The 25,505-nt window shown below is 37.7% G+C and overlaps 1 protein-coding gene across 1 annotated transcript; it reads right to left on the bottom strand.

The window, feature by feature from the left end:
• On the bottom strand, positions 1-25,505 carry mapkapk2a (MAPK activated protein kinase 2a). The gene is made up of 10 exons (XM_083888113.1): positions 24,789-25,505; positions 10,618-10,757; positions 4,959-5,023; positions 4,579-4,658; positions 4,351-4,477; positions 3,819-3,894; positions 3,602-3,726; positions 2,339-2,424; positions 2,154-2,234; positions 1-1,717 (listed from the first exon to the last, which is right to left on the bottom strand). The coding sequence occupies exons 1-10, from the start codon at positions 25,074-25,076 to the stop codon at positions 1,568-1,570; spliced, it is 1,218 nt and encodes a 405-aa protein (XP_083744239.1). The 5' UTR covers positions 25,077-25,505; the 3' UTR covers positions 1-1,567.

Here is a 25,505-nt window from a genome sequence, read left to right as displayed (position 1 = left end):
ACAATGAAAGGGGAGAGAAAAAAAAAAACATCTGTGCCTCCACTGCAGAAAAGTGTTAAGGGATACAAACAAAACAGACAAATAAAAAAAAGAGAACATTCCCCAACACATGAAAATGTATACAGTGAGAGATTTGTAGGTGCAATAAGACAGGTAATGTGAGTGTGATTTTACAAGTGAACCAGACAAACAAAAGAAACGGCTATTTCCCATGACCAAGTGAGCTGAAAAGACGAGGAACTGTCCTTCACACCCTCTTTGAATGTGACAACAGTTTGCTGGTGGTATGTCAGATTCTGCTCGGGGGAAGAGCGACAGGACGGCTCTTCAGTACTTTCTGCTTCCTCTATTAGTCCTCCAGGAAGTGTGGAGGAGATACACCTGGTTTAGTCTCACTGAGACTCCTGAAGGTTGAGCTGGTGTAACCAACAGTACCTCTAAAAAAATGACCAATTGGAACCATTTATTCCCAATGAGGGCGCTACTGCTTACATAAATCACACAAAGTCACCCTACTGTTGCTCGACGCTTCTGCAAACAGAAATTGCCCTAGCAGAACTTCAAGCTGACAGACACATCTGCATAGCATTGACCTGAAATATAATCTGGCAATGTTATAAATTCTGAAGGATAACATTGGTAAATGCCTGAACCAAATGGTAGGGTAGGGGTTAAAAATTATTTGCTGCTTTAGCAATACTCAGTAAGGCCTATGCTAAAAGGTTCATAAAATCCATGAAAAAATACAGTATCCTTTGTCTCCTCCTCTCCTATGAGCTACATGCAGGAGGAAGTGGAGCCCAGTTCTGTTGTGAAATGTGCCCTCCTTCTCTGCCCTAAAACTATGTACCTGAAAAACAAGCATACATTAAAATAGGAGAGAGGGACCGTGAGTGAGGTGCTGCGTCTGAATGGCACATGGCCCTTCTGTGAGTGCATAGGCCTCTGTTCGACATTCACAAAGACAAACTGAACCTGATACCACAATCCAAATCAATGAGCGACTACTTGCGGCCAATTCTAACGGGTCAGGGTCAGAGTCCTTACATTCTGCTTGTCAGTTCAAAATACATCTGCTTACTTCCCACGTATGTAAAAGATAACTTTCCCTTGCTTTTTTTTGGGGGGGGGGGGGGGGGGGGGGGATTTAGCCATTTAGCCACATGTGACATTCACAGAATTTGGGCTAGAGCTAGAACATGGCTGTGGGGTGAAAAACTACTGCTAATGCTAAGGCTTTGTGTCCTCTTCCAACATCCAAGCCCTTCCGAGCACACAACCTGATATTTGGGAAAGGGGATGAGAGGAGATCGCGCCGATTCCTCATCTTCTCCTTTTAATCTCTTCTCTGGTGTACAAACACAGATCAACATCCCTCTCTGCTAAAGCAGAACGGTGAATTCATTAAAATGGTAGAGTAATAAAAACAAACACTCTTAAAAAACATTAGAATTTTGCCATGAAAAAATAAAACACTGAGAAAATCCATGCAATGCAGATCATGTGTCGACAAGTTATTGCTTCCTTTTACAACCTGTTTTTATATGTGCATGCATGCGTGCATCTTTCAGTGGGCAGCAGACTGTGGGTCCTCAATGGTGTGACTGGCTTTCTTCCTCCGTTTCGTTAGCAGTGGATTGGTCGAGTCCTCAATGGTTTTGATCTTGATCTGCTCATAGTCAACCCTCATTGTTGCCAAGGCACTGGTCATTTCCTCCTGAGATAAGAAAATGATGAGCGTGTTAGACCACTTGCTTGACCCTACCAGTCCAATGCTTTGCTGCACTCTGGTGACAGAGGATGATGTCTGCCTCAAGCCAATCTTCTGCCAAATCAGTCAAACCTTTTGCATATAGTAGCTTTTGAATTACGTAATATCTACAGCAGCAGTATTCTTTATGACTAAATAACAACAAGTGTATAAGTGTAAATTAAAGGACCTAAAAGCATAGGGTACATGTTACACTCATTAAATGTGTTGTTTTTTTGAATCTGATATAACTGTAAACTACTGAACATAATGCAAAGTAATGCATCTATAGAGGGCTTTTACAGTGTTGATAGCCATGGACACATCGGCATTTGTACTAAAGAAGCATAGGATTGAAACTTTGACCTTCCAGTTGGAAGGTCGACCTACAGCACGTCCTCACCTTGACCTCCTCCCACGTGTCCTTCTCTTCCTTTAGTACACGGCTGGTGTGAAGTGGGGTCTGTGGAACCTCCATTGATTGCTTTAGGAAGAAAAACAGAACATTATGATTTTATTTCAGTAAGCCTGAAAAACTGAGCTGAACATATGGTGTGAAACGGATCCAAAGAGAGTTTATGTTCTCACATTGATCCATGGATGATTCATGAACTCTGTGATGGTCATCCTTTGGGTTGGTTCAGTTTTTAGGAGGGTCCTTATCAGTTGTTTAGCTGCAAACATAATTTAATTAAAAGCGTGAAAGATACAAGATATCCATATATAACTTGTCAAAGGTTGAAAGGAAAATCAAGTTTTCAGTAATTACAAGTAGAGTAGGGCTGCAATGATTGCAATGATGAAATAATTATTGTTGGTGACGTCATCACATGGCTTTTCACGCTGTGGACTGGTGTTAATATCGACTGTTTTTCACGGACGAGAACGAGAAGTAAATCAAAATGACGTTTATATGACAAAATCTATGACTAAATCGACTGAAATGACATTCATGATTGAATAAAAACTAGACGAAAATGTTACGTGGGACGAACTGGGATGAGAAGACATCTAATTAGACTAATCTCTGCGAGGTATGGAGGTCGATCTACTCCGGCGACAAGGCGAAGGAGGAGGACACACGAGCAAAGTCGCAGAAATGACAGTGTTCTACTATGATATTATTGAAACCTTTGTAAACCATGTGGAGCCAAACTAAAAGGAAAAAACAATGACCCTGAAGCGACATTTGGAGGCGAGTCATCCAGAAATCCACGCAAAGGTTTGTTAAGCACACACACTAACGCTTTTTCATTGTTGTTAAACTTAAACTTATAACTAAAATTAAATCAATCAAATCAAATCGCTCTCAAAATGAACATTGGCCATCGAGTAATTGTGTGATTTATTATCCAATTATTATACACAGGCATAGATGTTCTTGTGAAAGCAGCCTTTAGGAAGTTGAGTATGACGTTAGAATTCCGACTACGAAAGAGTTGATTGGAACAACAGTAAAAAACGTTGTAAGATTGTTACATTCTGTTCTGTGTTTTTCCCCTAAGACAGCACTTTCATCTGTGGAGAATTTGACTAACAGTAGCATATCAGTTAGTTTCAATTTCCTGGTCAGAAAGTTGAGATGTGCTTGTTGCACATTTGGGTGCAGAAACTTGTGAAACAGTAATGTCAGAAATTCTTGTTTCTGAAACACATGAAAGTATTTTAATCCAACAATAATACATAGGTGGTGTTCCTCATGGATTTTTACATTGTTGCTCTTAATTTAATATTTCAAACAAATGAATAGTTCTTATAAATTCAGTTTTCAAACCATTTGTAGAATGGCTGCCACATCTGAACTCAAAAACTCTACTTATGAACATATATAGTACATAAACATAGGTTTACCTTCCTCTGATACGTCAGACCATTCAGGGTTAGGAAACTCATACTGGCCCATCTTGATCCTTTTCTTCATCCCAGGAGAAATGGCAAGACCGTGGTTAGAATAAAAGGGAGGGTAACCGCACAACCTGGTGAGGGGTTTTAACATGGTAATCTTAGTTAGTGCATTCAATAAAGAAAGAAGGGAAGCGAGGTGAGAGAGATACACAAGATCACTTACAAGATATACATGATAACTCCAAGCGACCACATGTCACATGACTTGTCATATTTCTCTGGGCCCAGAACCTCTGGAGCTGAAAATAGAAAGGGAGTGATAATGGAAACAGTAGAGATGTCAAACGTGCGACATGCGACTGCGCAGTACTGTTGTCGCAAATCATACAGCGGCGGCGTTGGCGTCTTACTTCAGACAACGTAGTGACCACAAGAGCCACACTCGAGCTAATTTAGATTACGATTAACAACATGAACAAAACATACAGAACCACAGCGCGAACCATCTTGTCATTCTGTTTGTTTTACTATGATGCAAAAGTCAACAAGAATCTGGTTCAATACGCACTAGCTAATAGAGATACAGCACTACCTACGGAGCCGGAGTCAGATGAGAAAGGCCAATAAATCATTCTCTTCGACAAGTTGTCCAATTGCCTTAGTCAGACTACGACCTTATCTTGGTTAAACTGATGTTTTTTTTTATGAAATAAGTAAAGACATCACAGAAAACAATCCAGCACTTGAATTCTTACCAACATAGTAGGGTGTGTAGCAGGGAGTGGCTAACGAGTTGTGTGAGGTGGTTTCCTTGGCAAAGCCAAAGTCTGTGAGTTTGAGCAGAGCACTAGACCTCTTCGTGGAATACAGTAGATTCTCCGGCTGCAGCCAAGAAGAAGAAAAAAAGAGTGAGACACTGGAGCTGTGGAAATCATTGTTTAAAAACGTATTTTCAGTGCGACGTGCAAAGTTAAGATACAAACCTTGACGTCTCTGTGTGCGATGTTGATGGAATGCAGGAACTGAATCGCCTCCCCTATGTTCTTCATGATATCAGATGCCTCTGAAATAAAGAGACAGAAATGCTGTGACGATTGGAGGCCACATAAACCACACATGTAAACAATACATGACGGTAAGTAGCTTAGCTGTGATCTTTTTTTGTATTGATAACAAGCCTTCTGATTATTCAAACTTGATAATAATTGATAACATCATCACTTTGATGTTTAGGAAACAGCATAATTTTCTACATTATCTGTCAATTTTGTGGACGAAAACAACTCGTCGATTCATCAGGAAAATAAAGAACAGATTAATCGATGAAGAAAATAATTGTTAGTTGCAGAGCGACATGCGTTACCTCTTTCTGTGAAGGCCTGGTCTCCTCTATCCTGGATACGACTAAAAAGCTCTCCGCCATCCATACTGGAAAAGAAGAAGTCAGAATCAAAGATTTGTAAAACTCTTACTCGCCCATTTTCTGATGCCTAGGCTAACACAGCATTAAAGAGAAGTACATGTACTATGTTGTTGTTGATGTACTAATGCTCATGTGTATGCCGATCGCTTTTCATAATGATTTTCATTTTAGAAATTTTAGAAGTATCAGTTATTTCATATCACAGATTAATAATGTACTGATGGTGATTATGAAAGGAGAGGACAGGCAGTCTCTCTACACAGTACCAGACAGGCTAACCCTAACCCTCGGGGGGGGCGGCGGTGCAGTGCTGACAGGAATAAGACGAGAAAGGAAATTGTAAATGAGCAAAGAATTGTATTACTTGACTTAAAACCCATGACTGAATCACTACATAGGGTTAGGCTTGAATGAATGGCCAAGCCTAACTTCTCTTCAGCTGTGTGAAACATAAACTAGTGGCTTCCAAGCAAAGAGGATGTGCTGGAAGAGATGGTGGTGTGGTTAGTGTTAGTTGGTTGACCAACATAGATGATTAGTGCAGTCTCTGGAGTTTTTCAGTCATCCAAGGTCACAGTTGAGAAACCCTAACCCTAACCCAGGTTCAGTTGCGGTTAACTAAACATGGCTGCAGATACATGAAGATGATTCACTTCTCATCCAAGACAGTTCTTTAGCTCCGAAATGAAGAGGATTTCCACACACGGACATGTTTCCCCTAATTCAGCTCTTCTTGGGAAAGCACATGACCAGTACATAACCTAAACTAATCCAGAGTGAATTTAATAAACGGCCAGCTGATAAGACATCTCACATGCAATGCATTTCCAAATTCCTGAATTCTTTGAAAAGTTGTTGGCAATACTAAAGGCAAAGACGCATCACATTCTAGTTATCTCATTTTATTTCAGAAAACATGTTTTCTATAGAAAAATAATGACAAATCTACATCTCTCAAAAAGATGTCTAGATATCCACTCCAGGACACACAGATTGCATCAATGAGGGATCATGATTTTAATCTAAAAAAAACCTTATACTTATACTAGTATAAGTATAATTTTTTATTATTAGTATACACTAATAATTAGGACAATTAAAACTTAAACTAACGAGAAAAAATGCTGAAATATCTGGATTTGAAGTACTGACATCTAGCCAACCTGTAGCTATATTGTTCCAGCCAACATATAGATGTCACATTATCAAGGTGGATATGACGTAAAAGCCCTTAGCGTAAATTGGTATATAATCTTGAACCACTGAACATAGCAGACATTTCGATTACAGTTTGGTGGCACTGGGACATTTAAAACAAAAACATGCAGTTTCATTCTGTCCTCTTGTTTGAATTTGTCTTTTAAAAAAAAAGTAAAAAAAAAGTAATATTGTTATATGTAAGATTAAACCAGTGTTTTTAATAACATTACCACTTGGGATCCCACAAAATACCCAAACATTCATGCTTCCTTAAATAACACATATATATTACTTTGGGTAGAACAAAAACATTCCAGAATAAAACAAATTGCTACAGTTTAATACAAAGATAATAATTAATTAATGAATATGAATTGGATTGAGTATGAGAAAAGCTCTTTCATGTTAGGTTTCATTTTGTCATTTTGCTCGGGGTGACTGTGAGAGTTTCGGGTGCAAATTTGTGCATGTGTGACTAAAGAAGTATGACAGGCATTTTTATGCATGTATGCATTACAATGGGTGAGCAGCAGCCACAAAGGTGGAGTTGTGAGGTGTCTACACTCAACCACAGCACACAAACTTCTCATAATTAATCATTTACACTTTGCATACTGAGAAACTGACTGCAGCTTCAGCCATCGTATTCTGATATCAATGTGCAATGCAACAGGCAAAGTGTGGCAGACTTGAGAGGCAAAAGTAAAAGTAAATGTGCACCTATTTCTTTCTTACAAATTTATAGCAGTAAGATTACGATCAAACAGTGCAACCCTGTCTTCCCACACTGGTCAAACCCTGACCTCTGCCTTCATTTCTGACAATACCTAGAGGTGAGGTGTGAATTCTCAGTGCAGTTGAGAATCGATTGTGATGAGAATGGAAGTCATGCGATCGCAAATCTCACACTATCATAGTTCAAACACCAACACCCTTGCACATTCTGGTCTACTTTCTTTCACATCTCATGTACAGTGTGGTAACACCTAAGCAGCAGGCGTGATAAGATGACCCGCATTAACTATAAGGTCTTTAGGAAAAAGAAATTCCATACACATCAGCTGTTTCATTTCAAGATCAGAAAATGTAAAACCGATCTTCATTATTCATTGAGCATGTAGTTAAAAAAAAAGAGAGAGTTACTTTAATTGCCAATTGACCATATGTATGGTCACTTCCTGGTTTTCAATTAAGTAAGCCGTCATCCAAAGATACAGAGATGTGCGACACTTAGTGATTGAACAAGTTGCCAAGAGTTTTAATGATATAATTTAAATTATAGAGCTTAGTGGAGACTGTGTACAGAGGGACGCAGCAAAGCTTAAAATGAAAAGGGCATTTTCATTTTGAATCCCTCAGGGCTAAATATTAAAACAAGTACATAAATACAATGTTAACGTTTTTGTTCGATATCAGAAGTCTTAATAGCTAACATCACCTTACAAAGTCCAAGTTGCCCCTTGACTTGCTCCCTGACTGGAATTTAAGGAGCTGGCTAATATTTTAGTGGAATAGGAAGCTTGTAAAATCTTAATTTCACATCATGTTTATCCACTTCAGGTGCTTTTGTTCCCAACTAGCCTACGCTGTCGGGGGCCGACAGCAAGGGGTATATCCGTGAACTTGTCCAATCCTCAACTTTCCAATATACCCAAAGTATACGCACTCGAACTTGCCACTAACTCTTTTAATTAATTATTAATAAATTCAACAAAATAACTGTTAAATATTATGATATAATGCTGACTACACTTTATACATACACAAAGTATGCATATAAACTCGATATTGAACACAGAATACCTGAACTCATAAATTTCTCTCTAGTTTTTAATAAAACTAGTTAACCTATTATACCTTGTTAAATATTATGAATATTAAAATGCTAACCACACCTGCCATATCTTCAAAGTGTCCAAATGTCATGAAAAAGCATACACTGTTTATTAAATGTCATGAAAAAGCATACAATATGTTCAAACTTTCCATTCAATGCATTAATAAAGAAATGGAGGCTTAACTATTTTTTATATGATAATTAATACATGCATATTATAATGTAATAAATATTATGAATAAGTGCTAAATAAACCCATGATATCCTCAATGTGTCCAAATGAGCTCAATAATAAAGAATAAATGCCTTAACTATTTTTTCTGTTGACTAATAAGTTAACCAGTTTACTTATTATGTAACTATTACCAACCATAGCCAAAGTAATAATGATTGTACTTGTAGATAGTTGTTACATGAAGCATTGAACACAATTTGAAGGTAATATCTCCATCAGTCTGGAAGATAAAGCCGAAAATGTGTTTTTAGCATAATAAATTAATTAATTTGCTAATTAATAATAAAGCTACAAAGATAGGAATAATTCTCAGGTGGTATGTGATGCCCATGCAAAATTTGAAGCCAATACCTGCAATACTTTGGAAGATACAGGCGAAAATATGGTTTTTATATGATTAATTAATTAATTAATTAATTAATTAATAAATAATAATGGTAGACGGCTCAAAATCAATAGGAATCATCTACAGGTGGTATGTGATGCCCATGCAAAATTTGAAGCTGCAATACTTTGGAAGATACAGGTGAAAATATGTTTTTTATATCAATAATTAATTAATTTACTTATTAATAATAATGGTAGACAGCTCAAAATCAATAGGGATCATCTGCAGGGGGTATGTGACCCATAAAAAAATAAGAAAATTTAATCTCAAACGCCTTTCCAGTTATCGCGTTAACGGCTAAAATCTGCGGATGCGGACGACGACGACGACACGAGAGACCGATTCCATAATATATATATATAATTATGGTGTATATTTTCACCTTCATTCACAAAAGAGGATATTGTAAAACAGCTGAGTACTACTACTACTACTGCCATGAATTTTATGCATTTGTGAGCTTTCACATGTAGATTTAGTAGGATTTTAAGATCAATGCTTATCTGAAGGATATCACTTCACCCACATCAAGCAGATACTGTGCTAGGATGATCTCTAGCACAGTATCATAAATCCTTCTGATGCCGAGTGCCATCAGTGGGTAGTAGAATCTATTGCACCAATGTGATGTGGCCAACCACATGCCTGTTTAAAATATAATATAGTACATCATTTGTTTTTAAATGCACTGGTATCGGATGTGTTACACAGTATATGTCAATAAAGGTTACATGTTAGGAAGGAAAATTGTTATCAAAACATCTCTAACCAGTGCACATGCACTTCGTACAGTGTTTCAAGAATGCACCAGAGTACACGTAATTTTAAGATGAACACACCGAAAGGTGCAAAGACGTGAACAAGTGCATTTGTTTATTTGAAATGGGTGGCAAAACTGAATCTACCTGAAATATGTGTCACTTGTCACACTTGGCACTAAGTATAAGATAGGATGTTGTGATTACATAGTACATAGATAATGGGTCAGAGAGCAGGTCATCCGGTGCCTTTAAATTCATTAAATTTCCTGCATTATCAAGGTGACATGGCATAATAATATATTGTCACAACATGGGCGAAATCCTAAACATCAAAATATGGGTCATCAAACTGACCCAATTTCTGTAGTGGAAAACAAGAGTACTTTAATCTCCCTTTGTCATCAAAGTGTGAAATTCTAGGAAACATTTTTGTTTCATCAGAAGAACCTCTTTTCATAATTGCAGAGTTCATTTTCTAAAGGAAATTAGTCATCACCAACAGTATTCTTGCATGTGAATGTCAGAAGTCAGGTCCACTATTGCTGACTTACAAAGTTAGCACAGACCTAATGACTGCACGTGTGACAAGATGTGGGTTTGGTGGTTCAAATGGCTCTAAGATGGAAATGCGAAGGCGTGAAATATATAATGAGCATTTAAAAGAAATGGGTCATTTTCTACTAAGGTCATGCAAAAGTGATTTACAATAACTGACCCAGATAAAATGTGCAACCCTCCAGGAAACGCCGTCTTCCACCTTCACTTCCTCACCAACTCAAACAAACCATGACACAACCACACAAAGACAGGAATTTTAGGGTGTGTGTGTGTGTGTGTGTGTGTGTGTGTGTGTGTGTGTGTGTGTGTGTGTGTGTGTGTGTGTGTGTGTGTGTGTGTGTGTGTGTGTGTGTGTGTGTGAGCGTGGGTGTGTGTACCTGGTATTCCTAATGTTACGGGGACAAAAATCAAGGCTCCATAACGTAAATAACTGCATTTTAAGGTGAAGTTAGGCTGAGGTTAACATTAGGGTCAAGGTTAGGATTAGGCTAGTAGTAATTATGTTTAAGTTTAGTGTAAGTCTTCAGAAAATGAATGCAAGTCAATGTAATATCCTAATATGTGTGTGTGTGTGTGTGTGTGTGTGTGTGTGTGTGTGTGTGTGTATACAGTGCACTCACCATTCCATGACAATGAGCAAACATTTTCTGCTTTGATAGAGATTCTCATAGACATCAATGATGCGCACAATGTTGGCACAAGGCGACGCCCTCCAGTGGAGATCCACTTCTCTACGGGCTTTGGCACAGTCCTGCAACATCTGCAAAAGCAAAAATGGCAATGTAAAAAAATATTGAAGAAAACCAGGAGATCAAACTGAATGCAACTCCCAACTTAATCAAGAGTGGATTGCCAAGACAGTGGTACAGTGCTGCCACCAACTGGCAGAATGTTAAATCACTTATCTCTTGTTTCTCATAAAGTATGCTGTTGTGAATACAGCACCCTCTGGATGAGACACTATAGCAGTGCACCAAGATACTACAAACATTTTATGGTATCATACACTTATTCCATCCATTCACACAACATTCACAAATCAATACATGTCACTTGTAAAGGTATATAAAGCAATCACATAATAAAAACACCAGATTCCCTTCCTTTCTTAACCCTCCCATTTATTTTGGGATCCGAAACCAAGCCCAATTCCTTTCCACCCAGACTTGACTTTAATTGTATAATTGATTAATTAATTAATTAATTGTATAATTTATTAAATTTTATTATAAAATAGACTTTAATCAACTTAAATATCTTGTATTTTTGGGGGGGTTTTGTATGTGTGAGCAGTCTGTGACATTCAGAGCTCTATAGTTACTGATTTAGGGTAAAAGTTGGACTGCACATATTTCCTAAAATTACCTGCAATGCCAACATTTTTGATTGGGTCTTCCCTTATTTCAGAAATCTCCCTATTTTAAGTAAGCATAATAATGTTGCATGCATACAGGAAACAATAAGTGTGCCTTAGCATATTTAAATATAGCAACATTTCAATCACATTTCAATCACAAACAAAGGCACCCCCAATCACCTCCCCTGCTGGTGGCTCATGTGGCTGCATAGAATATGTGCAGGAGTGAGATTATAGAAAGGGTTAAACCACAAACTATCAAAAGAGGCATCTCTGTATGTATGTTTGTGTGTGACTTGTTTATTGAACTCACAGCGAAAAACATGTTTGTGTAAATATGTGTGTGCATGCGTGCCTATTTTTTGTGAGGATCAGTTGGAGATTTAGACTTTAGAGGTGAGGAAATTTGGGAAACTGAGGACATTCACTCTCATATCATCTTCAAAGGTCTGGTTTTAAGGTTATGGCCTGCAGTAGGTTTAGATGTAATGCATTTGAACAACTGGGCAGTGATTTGATTATGGTACAACAACGTCTCAATGAACCATTACATCTGTGTTTTAGGTTAAGTTAATAACCCTGCTGTGAGACACTGTTTCAACTACATAAGAAAAACCATGTCAAGTTTTTCAGGGTCAGGGTTTTTCAGAAGTTGTGTTCAACTGAAGGAGAACTGAATTTAAAAGCTGCATAATTCAAGACTCGAGATTTTAATTTGCCATTAGCACACACAGTCCGGGTACATAATAGTAATTCTTGTACAAGGGTTCCAAAAGACAGGGGGGAAAAAACAAATGCAGATAAATAACGACACAAATAAACTAGGCAAAAAGAATACGGCAAAGAAATATATTCAAAATGAAATAGAATATAAATACTGTAAATTGTATACACACACACACACACACACACTATATACACATTATCTCTGCAATTTTCATCTCAGAAACAGTGATCAGAAAAACCGTACAACTTATTCTGACATTTTTTGGACCAGAAACCAAATCCATTAATTGAGAAATAATTGACAGATTAATTGAGTTGCAGACCTAGGATGGATGGATGAATGGACAGATGGACAGATTGATCAAAAAAAAAAATTTTTTAGATAAACAAAACTGTAAAAATCGTGAATATACAGTGAATATATACAAACTATGAATAGTATATTATAGAATAGTAATTCCCCATTACATATATTACTAGTAACAGGGAAAAGGTATTGCATTTGTGTCAGTTGTACACAGTGCTGACAAAATAACATAAAACAACAAAACAAAGAACACAACACTGCCAACAGTTGGTACAACTGGCTAGGTGACTATAAGACAACCCAACTGTCAGTGATGCTGTTAACATGAGGTAAAACAGAGCTGGGGGTTGTAACTTTTGGAAAACAAACAATTTGAAATCATCATAATCAAAATTCATGAAGATAAAACCAGACAAAATAAAGCCCCTCCTGCCATGATTGACATGCAACTGGCATCAAATGAATTATTTTACCCAGCTAGTATACAACACCGCCGTTTCTTCTTTGTTGTTTTTTAAATGGGTGGGGATGGGGGTGGGTGAGATGACCACAACCCAGAAGTTGCATTCTCACTTCCTCATACAGGACAGAGATGTGCATGGAATAGGTGGTCATGAAAGGAGAATTACAGATTTAAAGCATTTGGATTTCTTTTTCAGGTCTCTTCTGCTCTCTTGATACACAATAATGTATTACTGACAGACTGATGTTCTATCAGGTTGCTTTGTAATAACAGGGGTCTAGATTGTGAACCAGTGATTTGGAGATTCACTTATCGCTTGTATTTACATGAGTGAATATGGAAAGCATGTTGACCAACACAAACTAAAGAAAACTAGGACAGTCAAACACAAACGAGTTACCAGGCAACCATTCAACACCAGGAAACACAGTGAGCTCGAGCATTGTTCGAATGTTTTTTTTGTTCCGCCTTATGCAGTGGCTTGTTTTAATGTGGTTTACGGGAAGGATACGAGTGACATCCAGCCTTTCATCTAACAAAAACATGTGGTTTTAGATAGAGATGCACCGATTAATCGGCCAGTGACCGGAACTCTACACCGGTAGAGTGTAGGGCTGGGCGGTATACCGGTTCACACCAAATACCTTTTTTTTTTTCGTTAGTATATGAATGTTTAATACACTGCCATACCGGTGTATTTGATTACACAACATCCGCGCAGCCACGGCGCTGCTGTCTGCTTTGCGAGTGGCCGCGCTCTGCATGTAAACGTTTCATTAATGTTTATATATTTGTTTCAATCACTGAATGAAGCCTGTCATATTTGGGAGAGGAGTCAGGACCTTAAATCACTTGCACAAAACTTTTGATCAGCACTCAGCATTTGTTTGTTTGTCATTTAAACCTGTGTAAGCAGAGAGCGCGAGGCATTGAGAGATGTGCGCTCTTAGTCATTAGTTCATTTACTTATTTGTGTGTAGGTACTATGTTGTGAAATATGTTTAAACTTAAATAAACTACACATACAGGTAGTGTTTGTTTTTGTATTTTTAGTTGGATATTGGATGTGAACTGATTGTATTTCTATGTTAAAATGTTCTGTTAAAGAAAATATGCAAATATATATATTTCTGTATGCTGTAAAGTGGTTTAAAAAATTGATATCGGAATCGGCTAAAATTGGTATCGGCAGGTCAAACTTCTTGAAAAATCGGAAATGGCCCCAAAAATGGCAATCGGTGCATCCCTAGTTTTAGACCACATATTGACTAATAATATACATTTTACAAATATTATATCAAATCAATTAGGTAGCCATATTTGGCTGTTTGCAACTTCTGATTACTACAATATTATTGTTTGCTTGTCTCTGCACCGTCACCAAATGTGTACAGTATTTTGGCTGCATTGCTGAGGCGTAAGAGAGCATCTTGAATGAATGAACTCTGGAGTAGGAAAACTTCCCTTATCGTTAGTACCATTCAGCAATATCCAACCAGTTTGTTTCCTTATTGGAGAACTGATCACAAGACCCAGGCAAAAGAAAAATGTTCACAGAAAAGAAGCTGCTCATTGAGAGCAAATAAATGAAATTCCTGTTGCAAAATCACCAAGGAAGTGTTGAAAGCCATTCATAAACATGCTGTTTTAGCACATGACTAAGTGCTGTGTCAGCTTGGAAATTTCTCTGTACCACAGTTACATTTGGATAGCTTTTGTGTGGGTTCATAATCTACAAACAACCGCAACACCACATCCTTCAAAACACTTTTCCCTCAAGAGAAAGAAAGGCATAAGAAAGAGACAAGAGAAATGTGTGGAACATACACAGACCATATAAAATACAATCCAGTAAATCACACTTTAAAAAAGTACACCACACCAATGTTGGTCAAACAAGATTTTTCCTTCAGCTAATCTGTTCAGCTCCTTTTTAGAATAGTCCCCCGAGCCTGAAGCATGGAATTGAATGTCTAATCCAGGGTTCTATATAAATCATATCGATTATTATTTGCACAGATTCACAAGGATCTTGAGGTAATATTATATTTATATTATATATATATATATGTAAAGTTAGAGGCAAAACTGTGCCAGGTTATTCAACAGTTTTTAAAAATCTATGACTTGAATATGGATCCCTTCAGTGGTCACATGAGTTCTAGTCTTTACAGCATGACCTATGACAATTGCAAAGTTCAATTCTGTATTTTATGATACAAGCTATTATTCAAGCAATCCTGTGAGCATGCATAAGCCAAGGGAATGCTGTGTGGTTTGAAGTTTTCGGTGTGTGATGAACAAATAGTAACATGGAAACTAGGTTTGTCTGAAGGAGTTTGCTTTTGTTTTTTTAAAGGGGGCATTTATAAAAAAAAAAAAACGATATGATTCTTTTTCAACTTTCAATAAAAATATATATTCATTTTGTATCAAATCCTTGTTGTTTCAAATAAAAATTATGGGAGTTCATATTGTAAGACAACAAGGTAAATGGTAATCCATGTTAACATATAATATGAAACTTTCTTAGCTTTTTATTGATTAATCCAAAAGGTATTTTCTTGATTTGTTGACAAAATAAAAGAGGCCATTATAACTTCACACGGCAGCCACAAGTTGAAATCACGACGTTCAGCTAATATGAAACCAATACTCCGAGATGATGCCATCATCAGAAACAACTCAGAGGGCCACCACAGAGCCTCTTCCTTTCTCCCTCTCCCTCCCCTCCTTTTCCTTCCTTTCTCTCATGATTGAAGAATGGGCATCGCTCATCTTCTGTATCACTGTTAACCTTTATTCAGACATACAGACAGGAATGCAATATTAAAAGCGGCAGCATCACTGTGATAAAGAAGCAGCAGCAAAACAAGAAAAAGTATTGATAATCTTCCTCATAGCTTGTGTGATATTGTCATAATATGCACACCTCCCATGAAAAACAGAATATAAATAACATGGTGTGAATACTCTTCATTGGTATGTCAGTTACAATGTGCCAAATTGTGACTCATAATTTTTCTGTGATAAAGATAGTGAAAGGAGTTATTTTAAAGATGGTGCAATTTTTCTGTTAATATCATTATACTACAACATATTGAGTATGTGTCAATGTGTTGGTACTGGGTGTGAGTGCAAAGTCATGACTTTAACACAGAATTTAACAATGGCCAATAGTTCCTCTTCCTCTATTCTCAGCCAACCCCTGACAGGTGTGTCTGCTTCACTACATACTTGCACATCATTCACAAACTTAAGGAAACACAATTTCAATGTCTTCCAAAAAATGTGGCCAATCTACTGAGCCACACTGCCCAGGTTTATGAGAGCTAATCAACAGATACTTTGCAGCACTCCAGTCCAAATGAAGAAAACGACACTTCAGGAGTTATTGGTCTCTAACCTAGTCTACACTTAGTCATCACTTCAAAATATGTTTGTGAGGGACAAACAACAAACAATTTCATGACCTGTTTGCATTTCTCACAAGATTATGTAGGTTATACAATGAAAATATCCCTGAAATTATTAAGATTAGTTGTTTTGTGAATATGAAAAATTTAATATGGAAACGATGTTTAAGATAAAACGTGAAGTGAACATCAGCCATGCAGGAAGCAGCAGAGAAATATCATAAATATGCTGTAAATTATCTATACCCATGGTTCTCAGATCAGAAATACTGTTCTCCTTTATATGAAAAGGGTATGTGATCCAAGTGGAGCTGAGGGATTTAGACCAGAGTGAGTAGAAACAAATAACAAAGGAATAAATGAAATAATAAAAATTACAGTGATGTCATCTCTTTCCATCTCAAGGTAATTTGGCTATACCGGTGTCTGAATTATGTGAGGAAGAGGAGGAGGATGAGTATTGGGACTAAATCTGCCTCCTTGAAAAGTCTGTGGCTGACTTTGCTCGGCATATTTACACACTTGGGCTGCTCAGTAATGGAAAAAATAATAATCGGGGTCAAATTGGGTCAAAATGTAATGGTGAACTTGAAACAAATGGAATTTATTGCCTTGTCCATATCCTTATATATTTTTACTCATGCTGCGTGTTTAACCCAGGGATTCCACTGAATGTCTGTGTTTCAGTTTTCTGACAAATGACAAGCAGAACAGGAAGTCAAACACCATTACAATATTAAAAGTGTTATTTTTAGAATAAAAGGTAAAAGTAATACAGTAAAAGTTATATTTCAATCATTTAGTTTTTGTAATCGTTTGGGGCCAGAATCAGAAAAGAAAGACAAGTTTCCAATAATCGTACAGCCCTAATTTACAGCACTGTATTTTAACGTTGGCGATAATAGGGCTGGACGATATGGCTGAAAAGCATATCACAGTTTAACTACTTCATATCCATCGATAATTTCATGAATCACTTTTCATGACATATTAAAAATTAAGTGAATGAAATGAATAATTTCCTCTTATTTGAATCACTTCATTTATTGATCAGACCACACAGAGGTAAATTGTAATGTCAAGCACGTTCATGAGATTTTTAAAAACCAAACCTCTGAACTATGCTGACTGGAAGCATGTCCTTGGCTCTGTGATAAGCCACTGTTGGTGACTGTGGTCGGACTTTAAGTAACCAAAAAAGCACTCATTCTCAATGATCACATACTGTTGTTGTGAGTGAGACACGGGGAAGAGAACGGCTAAACCAAACTTGAATGTTCACTGATTGGCTGTTTGACTTCTACTCCAGAGGCTCTGACCACTCTAAAGGTTGGAAGCATGGTAGCAACTTGGTTACGAGGAAGGGACTGAGTTCGTTCATGCAACCAAACCTGCTTTGTCTATTTTTATAGCACTTTTTTGATTGTTTTTTTCCTAACGAAGTTGAGCGACTTTATCGACCTATCGGACGTTTTTTCTATCGATATCGCGGAAGTGTCTATCGAGATACATATCGTTATTGTATTATCACCAAGCCCTAGCCGATAATGGCGTTACTTTGAGGGCTCAATGACTGATCTCAACAATAATGCGTTCTATTCAACTGTCAGTTTCAGCTAATAGCGACTTCTGCATTTTGACTTGTGTATAAAAATACTGCTTGTTTAATTGTATATGTATTAAATTTATCATGCCAAAGTTGAATACTTTAAGTCTTGGTCGTTGGTAATTTGTAAAGCGCTTTGGGTGTCTTGAGAAGCGCTCTAGAAATGTAATGGATAATAATAATAATAAAGACCCCAAAAAAATTAATTAAACAATTAATTAATTACTGTTTTACCTTAAAGGGACAATGTGTAGTATTTATGGGTTTATATAACCCAAAATCCACTTTTTTATACATATGATGTGCTCCTACATTGTCTAGTCGCTGTATAATAGTTGTTGTTTCATTTGCCTAGTGTTTCAAAAAGTCATGTAAAATAACATGGTCGCGGGCCGCGGTTGCATAGCCACTGTTAGCAGCGAGACGCCATGTTTCTACGGGAGCCTGTAAGGACAAACGCGAGAGAACAAATCAAGCGTCTCTTTACTTGTGGCGGAAGTCCCGCCTCCACTCTCTCCGCTTCGTCTGCTACGGCCGCGGTAGATCGCCCTCTCCCTCGCCTCACGAACCTCATCTGCTGACACGGAGAAAGACGACGAGGACGACATTTGACCAGCTGCGGATACCGTAGTGCTCAGGGAAGGGAGGGGGTGAGCAGAGCAGCAGGTCTTTGTTGTAAATTTCAGCCGCTCCTCTAGATGGCACTATAAACTACTTATTTCCCCTTTAACTTCCTGACATCTGACATGTATTTTTTTCATCCCTATGCTGTAGCATATGGCCAAATAAATGTGCCTTTGTCAGTCATTTATGTCATCATAATCTCATCGCTCCTCACATAAACTGCTTTCTTTTGCCTATAAAAATTCACTGTAAGATAACACCAGCAGATGCTTCACATCCTTTGGGAGGGAGGGAGGGATTAGGAGAGATATTTAAAAGGCAGTCCAGTCAACACAAAGGTACAAAGCCTCGTAGTAAATTATTCAATTGTGGATCTCATGGTCTCATTGTCCCCACAAACACAGTCACTTTATTAACTACATTGTTAGAATAAGATTTGGGTCCTAGTAAAAGTGAAAGTCTCAAAAGGTGGTGTCACCTTCGGCCAGGGTTAGGCAGATCCTGCTTATCCCTAATCCTGGCATATAATACAACCCAAATAAATGGAAACGATGAGATAGGGCTAACTAAGCTGATGTGAGTGACGGGAACAAAAAGGGCATTAGTTCATTAGTTCATGAAGGTCTCAGTCTGTTTGCCTACAGTATGTTTCAAGAGCATTAGAAGACCTGAAGAAGGATAAGATATCAAACTAACATGCCAGCACCAAGTTTTAATGGAGGTATCACTATCAGGTTTTCTATAGGGTGCAATAAAATAAGTATACGACATTCAGAATTTCTAAAGACTATTATAACAGCAATTTAACCCATTTCACCTTCATGCTAATTAAGTGCATCAGATATGATGCAAAGGAGAGATGAAACTGGAGTGTGTGAAGTAACCAAACCTGATGACACAGAACAATGTGCATCATGTAAATGTATGTTTGCTTTAATATTTCGGTACATTCAAGCTTTTTCAAAAACATTTTACATGGTTCAGAACAGAAGTGAATGGTAAATAGTAAATAGTGTATTTATATAGTGCTATTTCTAGTCTTGACAACCACCCAAAGCTGCTATACACAACAGTTTGTGCCATTCACACGCTTCATGTGTCATGTGTATCACACTTCATACTAAAGCTGCTCAATTATAGAAAAAAAAATCCTAATCATGATTATTTATCATGATTACTCCTCAGCGAGGAAAAGTAGCTATTGGCTGTCCTAAAAGTCGCTAGAATGACACCATCACCAAATTTGCATAATTGACCATGTGTATTTAATCTAATGGACACTGTAGGAGAGAGGAATAACAAACTTTCTTCTGTCGATTCTTGTTTTGTTTTTTACATCACACTCAGAAGGACGTTGGTGTCGTACCGTCTACGGATTCACAGCTGACCAATCAGAACAAGCGTTGTTGATGACATACAGTCATTTAACACAGCAGAGGATTGCTTGATTGTGTTTAAAAAATATATAAAACTACAAAAGCACTTGGAGAGCACAGACCTCTGCCAAGGCAGTGCAGTGCCTACAAAATACATCCTGCCGGGTGATAGCGATAGCGTCTACGGATCATTCCTAAAATGTAATCACTTGTTGCTGGTCCCATTGCGGACATTACCTGAAAGTTCCGAATCTGTCTGTGACTTTTTGAGTTATGTTGCTAACTGACAGACAGACTCCAGCGAAAAACATAACCTCCTTGGCGGAGGTAACAATTACAAGATGTGTGGAGGGGGGTTGCAATGGAGATTAAGTGGGATGGTGTATGTAAATTATACATAATTCACATCCAAATTATTCACACTTTTGCCCCGTCCAGTATGCAAAGACCTTTAGAATGATACGTGATATATGCTTTCAAATCAGAGTATCTGATAACGCCCCAAAAAGTCGCTAGATTTGTCGCTAGCTGCTTTAAAAAAAAAAAAAAGAAAGAGTCACTAGAGGGGACTGAATACTTGCTAAATATAGCAATGCAAAAGCAAAAGTCGCTAAATTGGCAACAATGTTTTGTGGGTAAAGAGCGGGACAGGAGGTCAGTCACGTTACAACAATAAAAGCATCATGGATTTGTTTTAATTGGTTGATTTTTTGCCATCGTTTGGGCCATAATCATAATTGAAACCCAAGTTTTGATTAATTGCACTACTTCATACCTATTCACACACAGCCATCAGGAACAATTGAAGTTAAGCGTCTCACCCAAGGACACAGGAGGTGGGAATCAAACCCAAAACATTCCAGTTAAAAAGGAGGCTTGCTCTACCACTGCGCTACCATCCCACCTATGAATCTTATTTCATAGGAGTAACATCACCAGCGGAATACAATTCAGATTTATAAAGCATAGACAATAAAATCCAGATATTGGGTTTTATAGTTTTTAAAATGGGATCCTATGAGACAAAAGAAATCAGATGTGTGTCTAGAGCAATAGTCTCAGACGCACACACACGCACGCACGCACGCTCCGCCTCCGCCATGTTTCAAATCGATTCGTTGTTGCAGCCCTACTGATAATCCTAAATTATATTGATTAAAATATACTTTAAATATAAATTACACTCATTTATATTTATATATAGAGAGATTTATAAATCGATTAAAATACAGAACATGGAAATATCCTTCATCCAAAGAAATATACCAAGCATTACCTGAAATTAAAGTTAATACGTGCATTTAAAGAAAGTAACCAAAAAAAAAACTTTTCCTCAAAACATCAAACTTCTGCATATATCATGATAGTCATAGCTACACTAATATGAACATTTTCAATCAACCTTTTTGGTGAAGTCAACCGCTCCTATTTAAAGGTCCCGTATTATACCCTATTAACCCAAGTTAAACTAGGTCCTGGTGCTCCAATGAACATGTCTATGTCATGCTTCGCAAAATATCATAAGGATGAAGCACAATAGCAGTTCAATAACTCTGCCAAAACAGCCTTTTTCAAAACGCTCTGTTTGTGAATTTGAATGAGACCCAGGTAAACACACATCCACTGCTTCCAGGGGAGTGTCGCCACTTATCACCTATTGTCATGCACCGTCATCACAACCCCCGCTCCATATACCCCATAGTAATGTCCGTTTACCCGTTGTTACTGAGTTTCACCATAATGCATAGTGAGTGAGCACGATTTTGGCTTCTCGTGATCATAAAAACATTAAAATCGAAGAAAAACGATTAATGCGCCACGTGGCGCGGCGTGTATGGAAATTCCCATGCTAGAAAAAGACGCTGAGCGCACCAGTGTTACTGCGGCTGAAAGTGACGTGTGTGGATCAACAACATGAGGAGAGAATGTGGAAACACGACAGAAAGACAGCCTTTGGTTGATAAGAAATGTAGGACAACATCTACATCTTTCTGCAGTGCTTTCAAACGCGTGCTCCTCATATCACTGATCCACACATCACTCACTAACCGCAGGCACGTAACTGGTGCGTTCAAGGTGTCCCTCCAGCAAAGGAATTTACACACACGATCAACAACAAAGGGCTTGTGAAGCTTGTGAACATTTTTTTCATAAATAAAATATATCCACTGGACACACAAGTCCTCTGAGGCTAGAAGTTTGTGTAGAACACTGTGCTCTGCTGTGCAGCCACTCTTCCTACCTTGCCTGCAGTCTCGTATTTCAAAGGGACAATGGGGAGCTACGGTGGAGCTGTGAAGTACTCTGCCTGGCGGGGTGCCAACATTCACGGTGAAATGTACGCACTGTCGTCACTTGGTCGGGAGGTGTAAACATCGCGTGTTTTACCGCCTATACTTAGACAAAGTGGAACCACTAAAACATGACTGAGTCTTGTTTTTTCACATTTTGGGGACTGGTATGGCCCACTGAGTCCCAAATATAAGTACTAAAAGATTAAAACGTTGATTTTGCACAATAGGGGACCTTTTAAACACAAACATACAGAAAGATGTGTCCTAATTATTTAGACTAGATTTTAAATTTATCCAGCACACCAGATGTTCCTGAGCTGCATTAAATAGTTTGTGTCACAGGTATTAGAAAAAACATTACGCAATAATCGCTGAGAAAACAAAACATAAAAACTGCTTTAAAAAGGTAGGTTAATGTAATAGATTTATTTTTTCATATTTTATAATTAGAGGTAAAACTTTATAATAAGTACACACTATAAGCATTAGTTAAGCATGAATACATATTGAAGTCATCATTTATAACGCATCGTAAGTCAATCAAATAGCTTATTTTTTTGGAGGTGGATTATAATTGGCTGCTTGAGTAAAGCAGCTATTTGGACACTGTTCCTCAGCTGATGGGATGAGTAAAACATGTATAACTGAGTTTATAAACTACATACTAATGAGTATTCATGCGTTATAAACTATGAATTCAATGTTCATTAATGTTTAACTAAGGCTAATCGTGTGTACTTAATTAAAATTAAAAAGTGTTGCAAAATTAGAATTATTTTTACACACGCACCAATTAGTGATAGTGAATTTGACCTCTGCATTTAACCTGTCCTTGGTTGTCCCTGCATTAAAAATCCTGTTTCGTCAGTAAATGAACAATACAGAAACTGATCTAAACTGGTGAATAAAGTCCTGAGATCATTTTAATCCAAATCACAATCAGAGGGATGAAACTATCAGCCAGTATTTGCTTATCAGACGTTTAATATCATCACAAGTGATAGGTACGAGTGATAGTCAAAACCATTTCATCACGTGATGCAGAATAGCTTGAGCAGATTGAGGAACAATTTAGAATGGAAACAGCCTGTGCCACTTGTGATATCATCTAATCTCAGATACTGCATATTGTGTAGCAAAACCTGCAAGTTGTCCAATTTGAGAACACAACACAAAAAGACATGAGAAGCAGTTTCTTCTGCATTAGAATAAGTAATAAATTTCACCACTAATAAAGACAACAAATGCACATAGACCAAAACCAGCTTTTCCTGAATATTTTACTTCACTTTCTTTAAAACTCAGCAGCGATTGAAGGTTTTTAAGGGCGATGTCTGAACAGAGTGAATCATAACATCACACTGATAAAAGATATAGATAGAGCTGCAACTAACGATTATTTCCACAATTGATTAATTCCTTAAGCGTTTGGTCCATAAAATGTCAGAAAAGTTAAAAAAAATGTTCATCAGTATTTGCCAAACCTGGAAATAATGTCTTGTTCTGTCCACAAACCAAAATTATTCAGTTTTAATGATTTCTTTGTTATATGGAGCAAAGAAATAAAGAGAATATTCACATTTAAGAAGCTAAAACGATCAGAAATCTTATTTTAATGATGAAAACACATTCAAATATATTATCAAAATAGTTGACTATTGATTTAGTAATGGATTAATAATCGATGAATTGTTTAAGCTCTAGATGCAGACTCAATGACTATAATGCCAAAACAGAGATGAGGGAAAATCAATTAGCAGGCTGTGTTAACACAACTGCAACAAGGATAAACAGTCAACTACTTCAGTAATCAATAAATAATTGAGTGATTTTTACGTCATTTACGTTATGTGATTTAAACTTCTTTAAATGCAATCTGTTTTCTTTGCTCCTCTGTGACAAAGATATTTGGTTTGTGAACAAAACATTTCACACCTTTCCTGGAACTTGCTATGTGGAAGCAACTAATCAACTTGTGAAGGATTGGCATAGTAATCAATAATTATGAAAGTAACGATTAGTTCCCAATCATGTGTCTATTGTGTCATTATCTAGAAGTGAATGTCGCTTGTTTATAGCAAACAAAAGCCAGGTGTTGGCCTGTTTTTTTTCTTTAATAATCAGGTGCAAAATAATGGCGCACAATAATTCTTAATCCTGTGATTCAACAGAATATTTGACATATGGCTGCAACCAATAATTGTTTTCTAATTCGATAATGCATCTACTTCTTCAATGATTACTTGTTTGATCAATAACATGTCAGCGTTTCCTCAGATATCTTGATTCATAATTAATTAGTTTTTTTTCTGGTCTCTTCGTCATGGATGAGCAAAGAAATCAGGAGATATACACATTGATTAAGCTGAAAAACCATAGAATGTGTTTGAATTAAAAGAACAGACACAATAAATAACAATCGACATAGATTACGGTTAATTTAATGACCAGGTAATCATTGCATCCCTGGTACATTTCCTGTGACCCTGACCTGGACACCAAACGTCCTGTAATATTGCTTCAATGTATTGCAGTATACCCGGATTTCCTGGCTCTGCGTCAGTTTTGCACCGTCTTGACCGCCTGAACTTATGCCGACAGTATTAGTCAAATATAACGTACCTTCAGAGCGTATTTGTCTCCAGTCTTCTTCTGGAAGATTTCGAGAACCTTGCCATTTATGCCCAGTCCCAGGACCTGGCTGGTCACCTTGTAGTCGTCTGTTATGGCGTTCTTCTTGATCTGTAAGGTGGGTCTGGGGTGAAAGGGGAGGAACTGAACCGGTGGGTTCTGCTGCCCCGCCGGATTCTGCTGCCCCGCCGAATTCGGAAACAGTGGCTGGTTCTGTGTGTTGGACAACATGCTCTTCTTGGTCTGGGCTAAGAGATAAACAGTAGCCAACAACAACATACAAATCCTCGGGCTTTTTCTTTTAACAGAGGACCGCCTCTTCCTCTGTGGTTAGCTGGCGTCTTTTTACGAACCCCTCACAGTGTAACAGCCAGGCCCGAGTAAAATCCGGTAGTGGTTTGGATGTTACGGATTAACAAGAGTGACTTAACCAATAGTATGCTAAATTAGCTTGCTGTTAGCATGCTAGCACGAACCTATTCTTGACCTGTGATTCGCGGCTAACAACTCAGCTATCGGTTAGCTTGATCCATCTCCGCTGTGTCCGCCATTCACCGGTTCCTTAAAGAGCTCCTCGGCAACTTTTCCCAAACACCCCATACATCGACTAGTGGGCCAGCTTCAAAAACAGTAACACAAAACACGACGAAAACACTCAACGGCTGACAAGAGAGGGGGAAAACTCCGACAGATTTAGCACGCCAAACT

This window comes from Microchirus variegatus, assembly GCF_963457635.1.
Source record: "Microchirus variegatus genome assembly, chromosome: 4".
NCBI classification, from domain to species: Eukaryota; Metazoa; Chordata; class Actinopteri; order Pleuronectiformes; family Soleidae; genus Microchirus; species Microchirus variegatus.
This window is presented reverse-complemented; position numbering and strand designations above follow the sequence as displayed.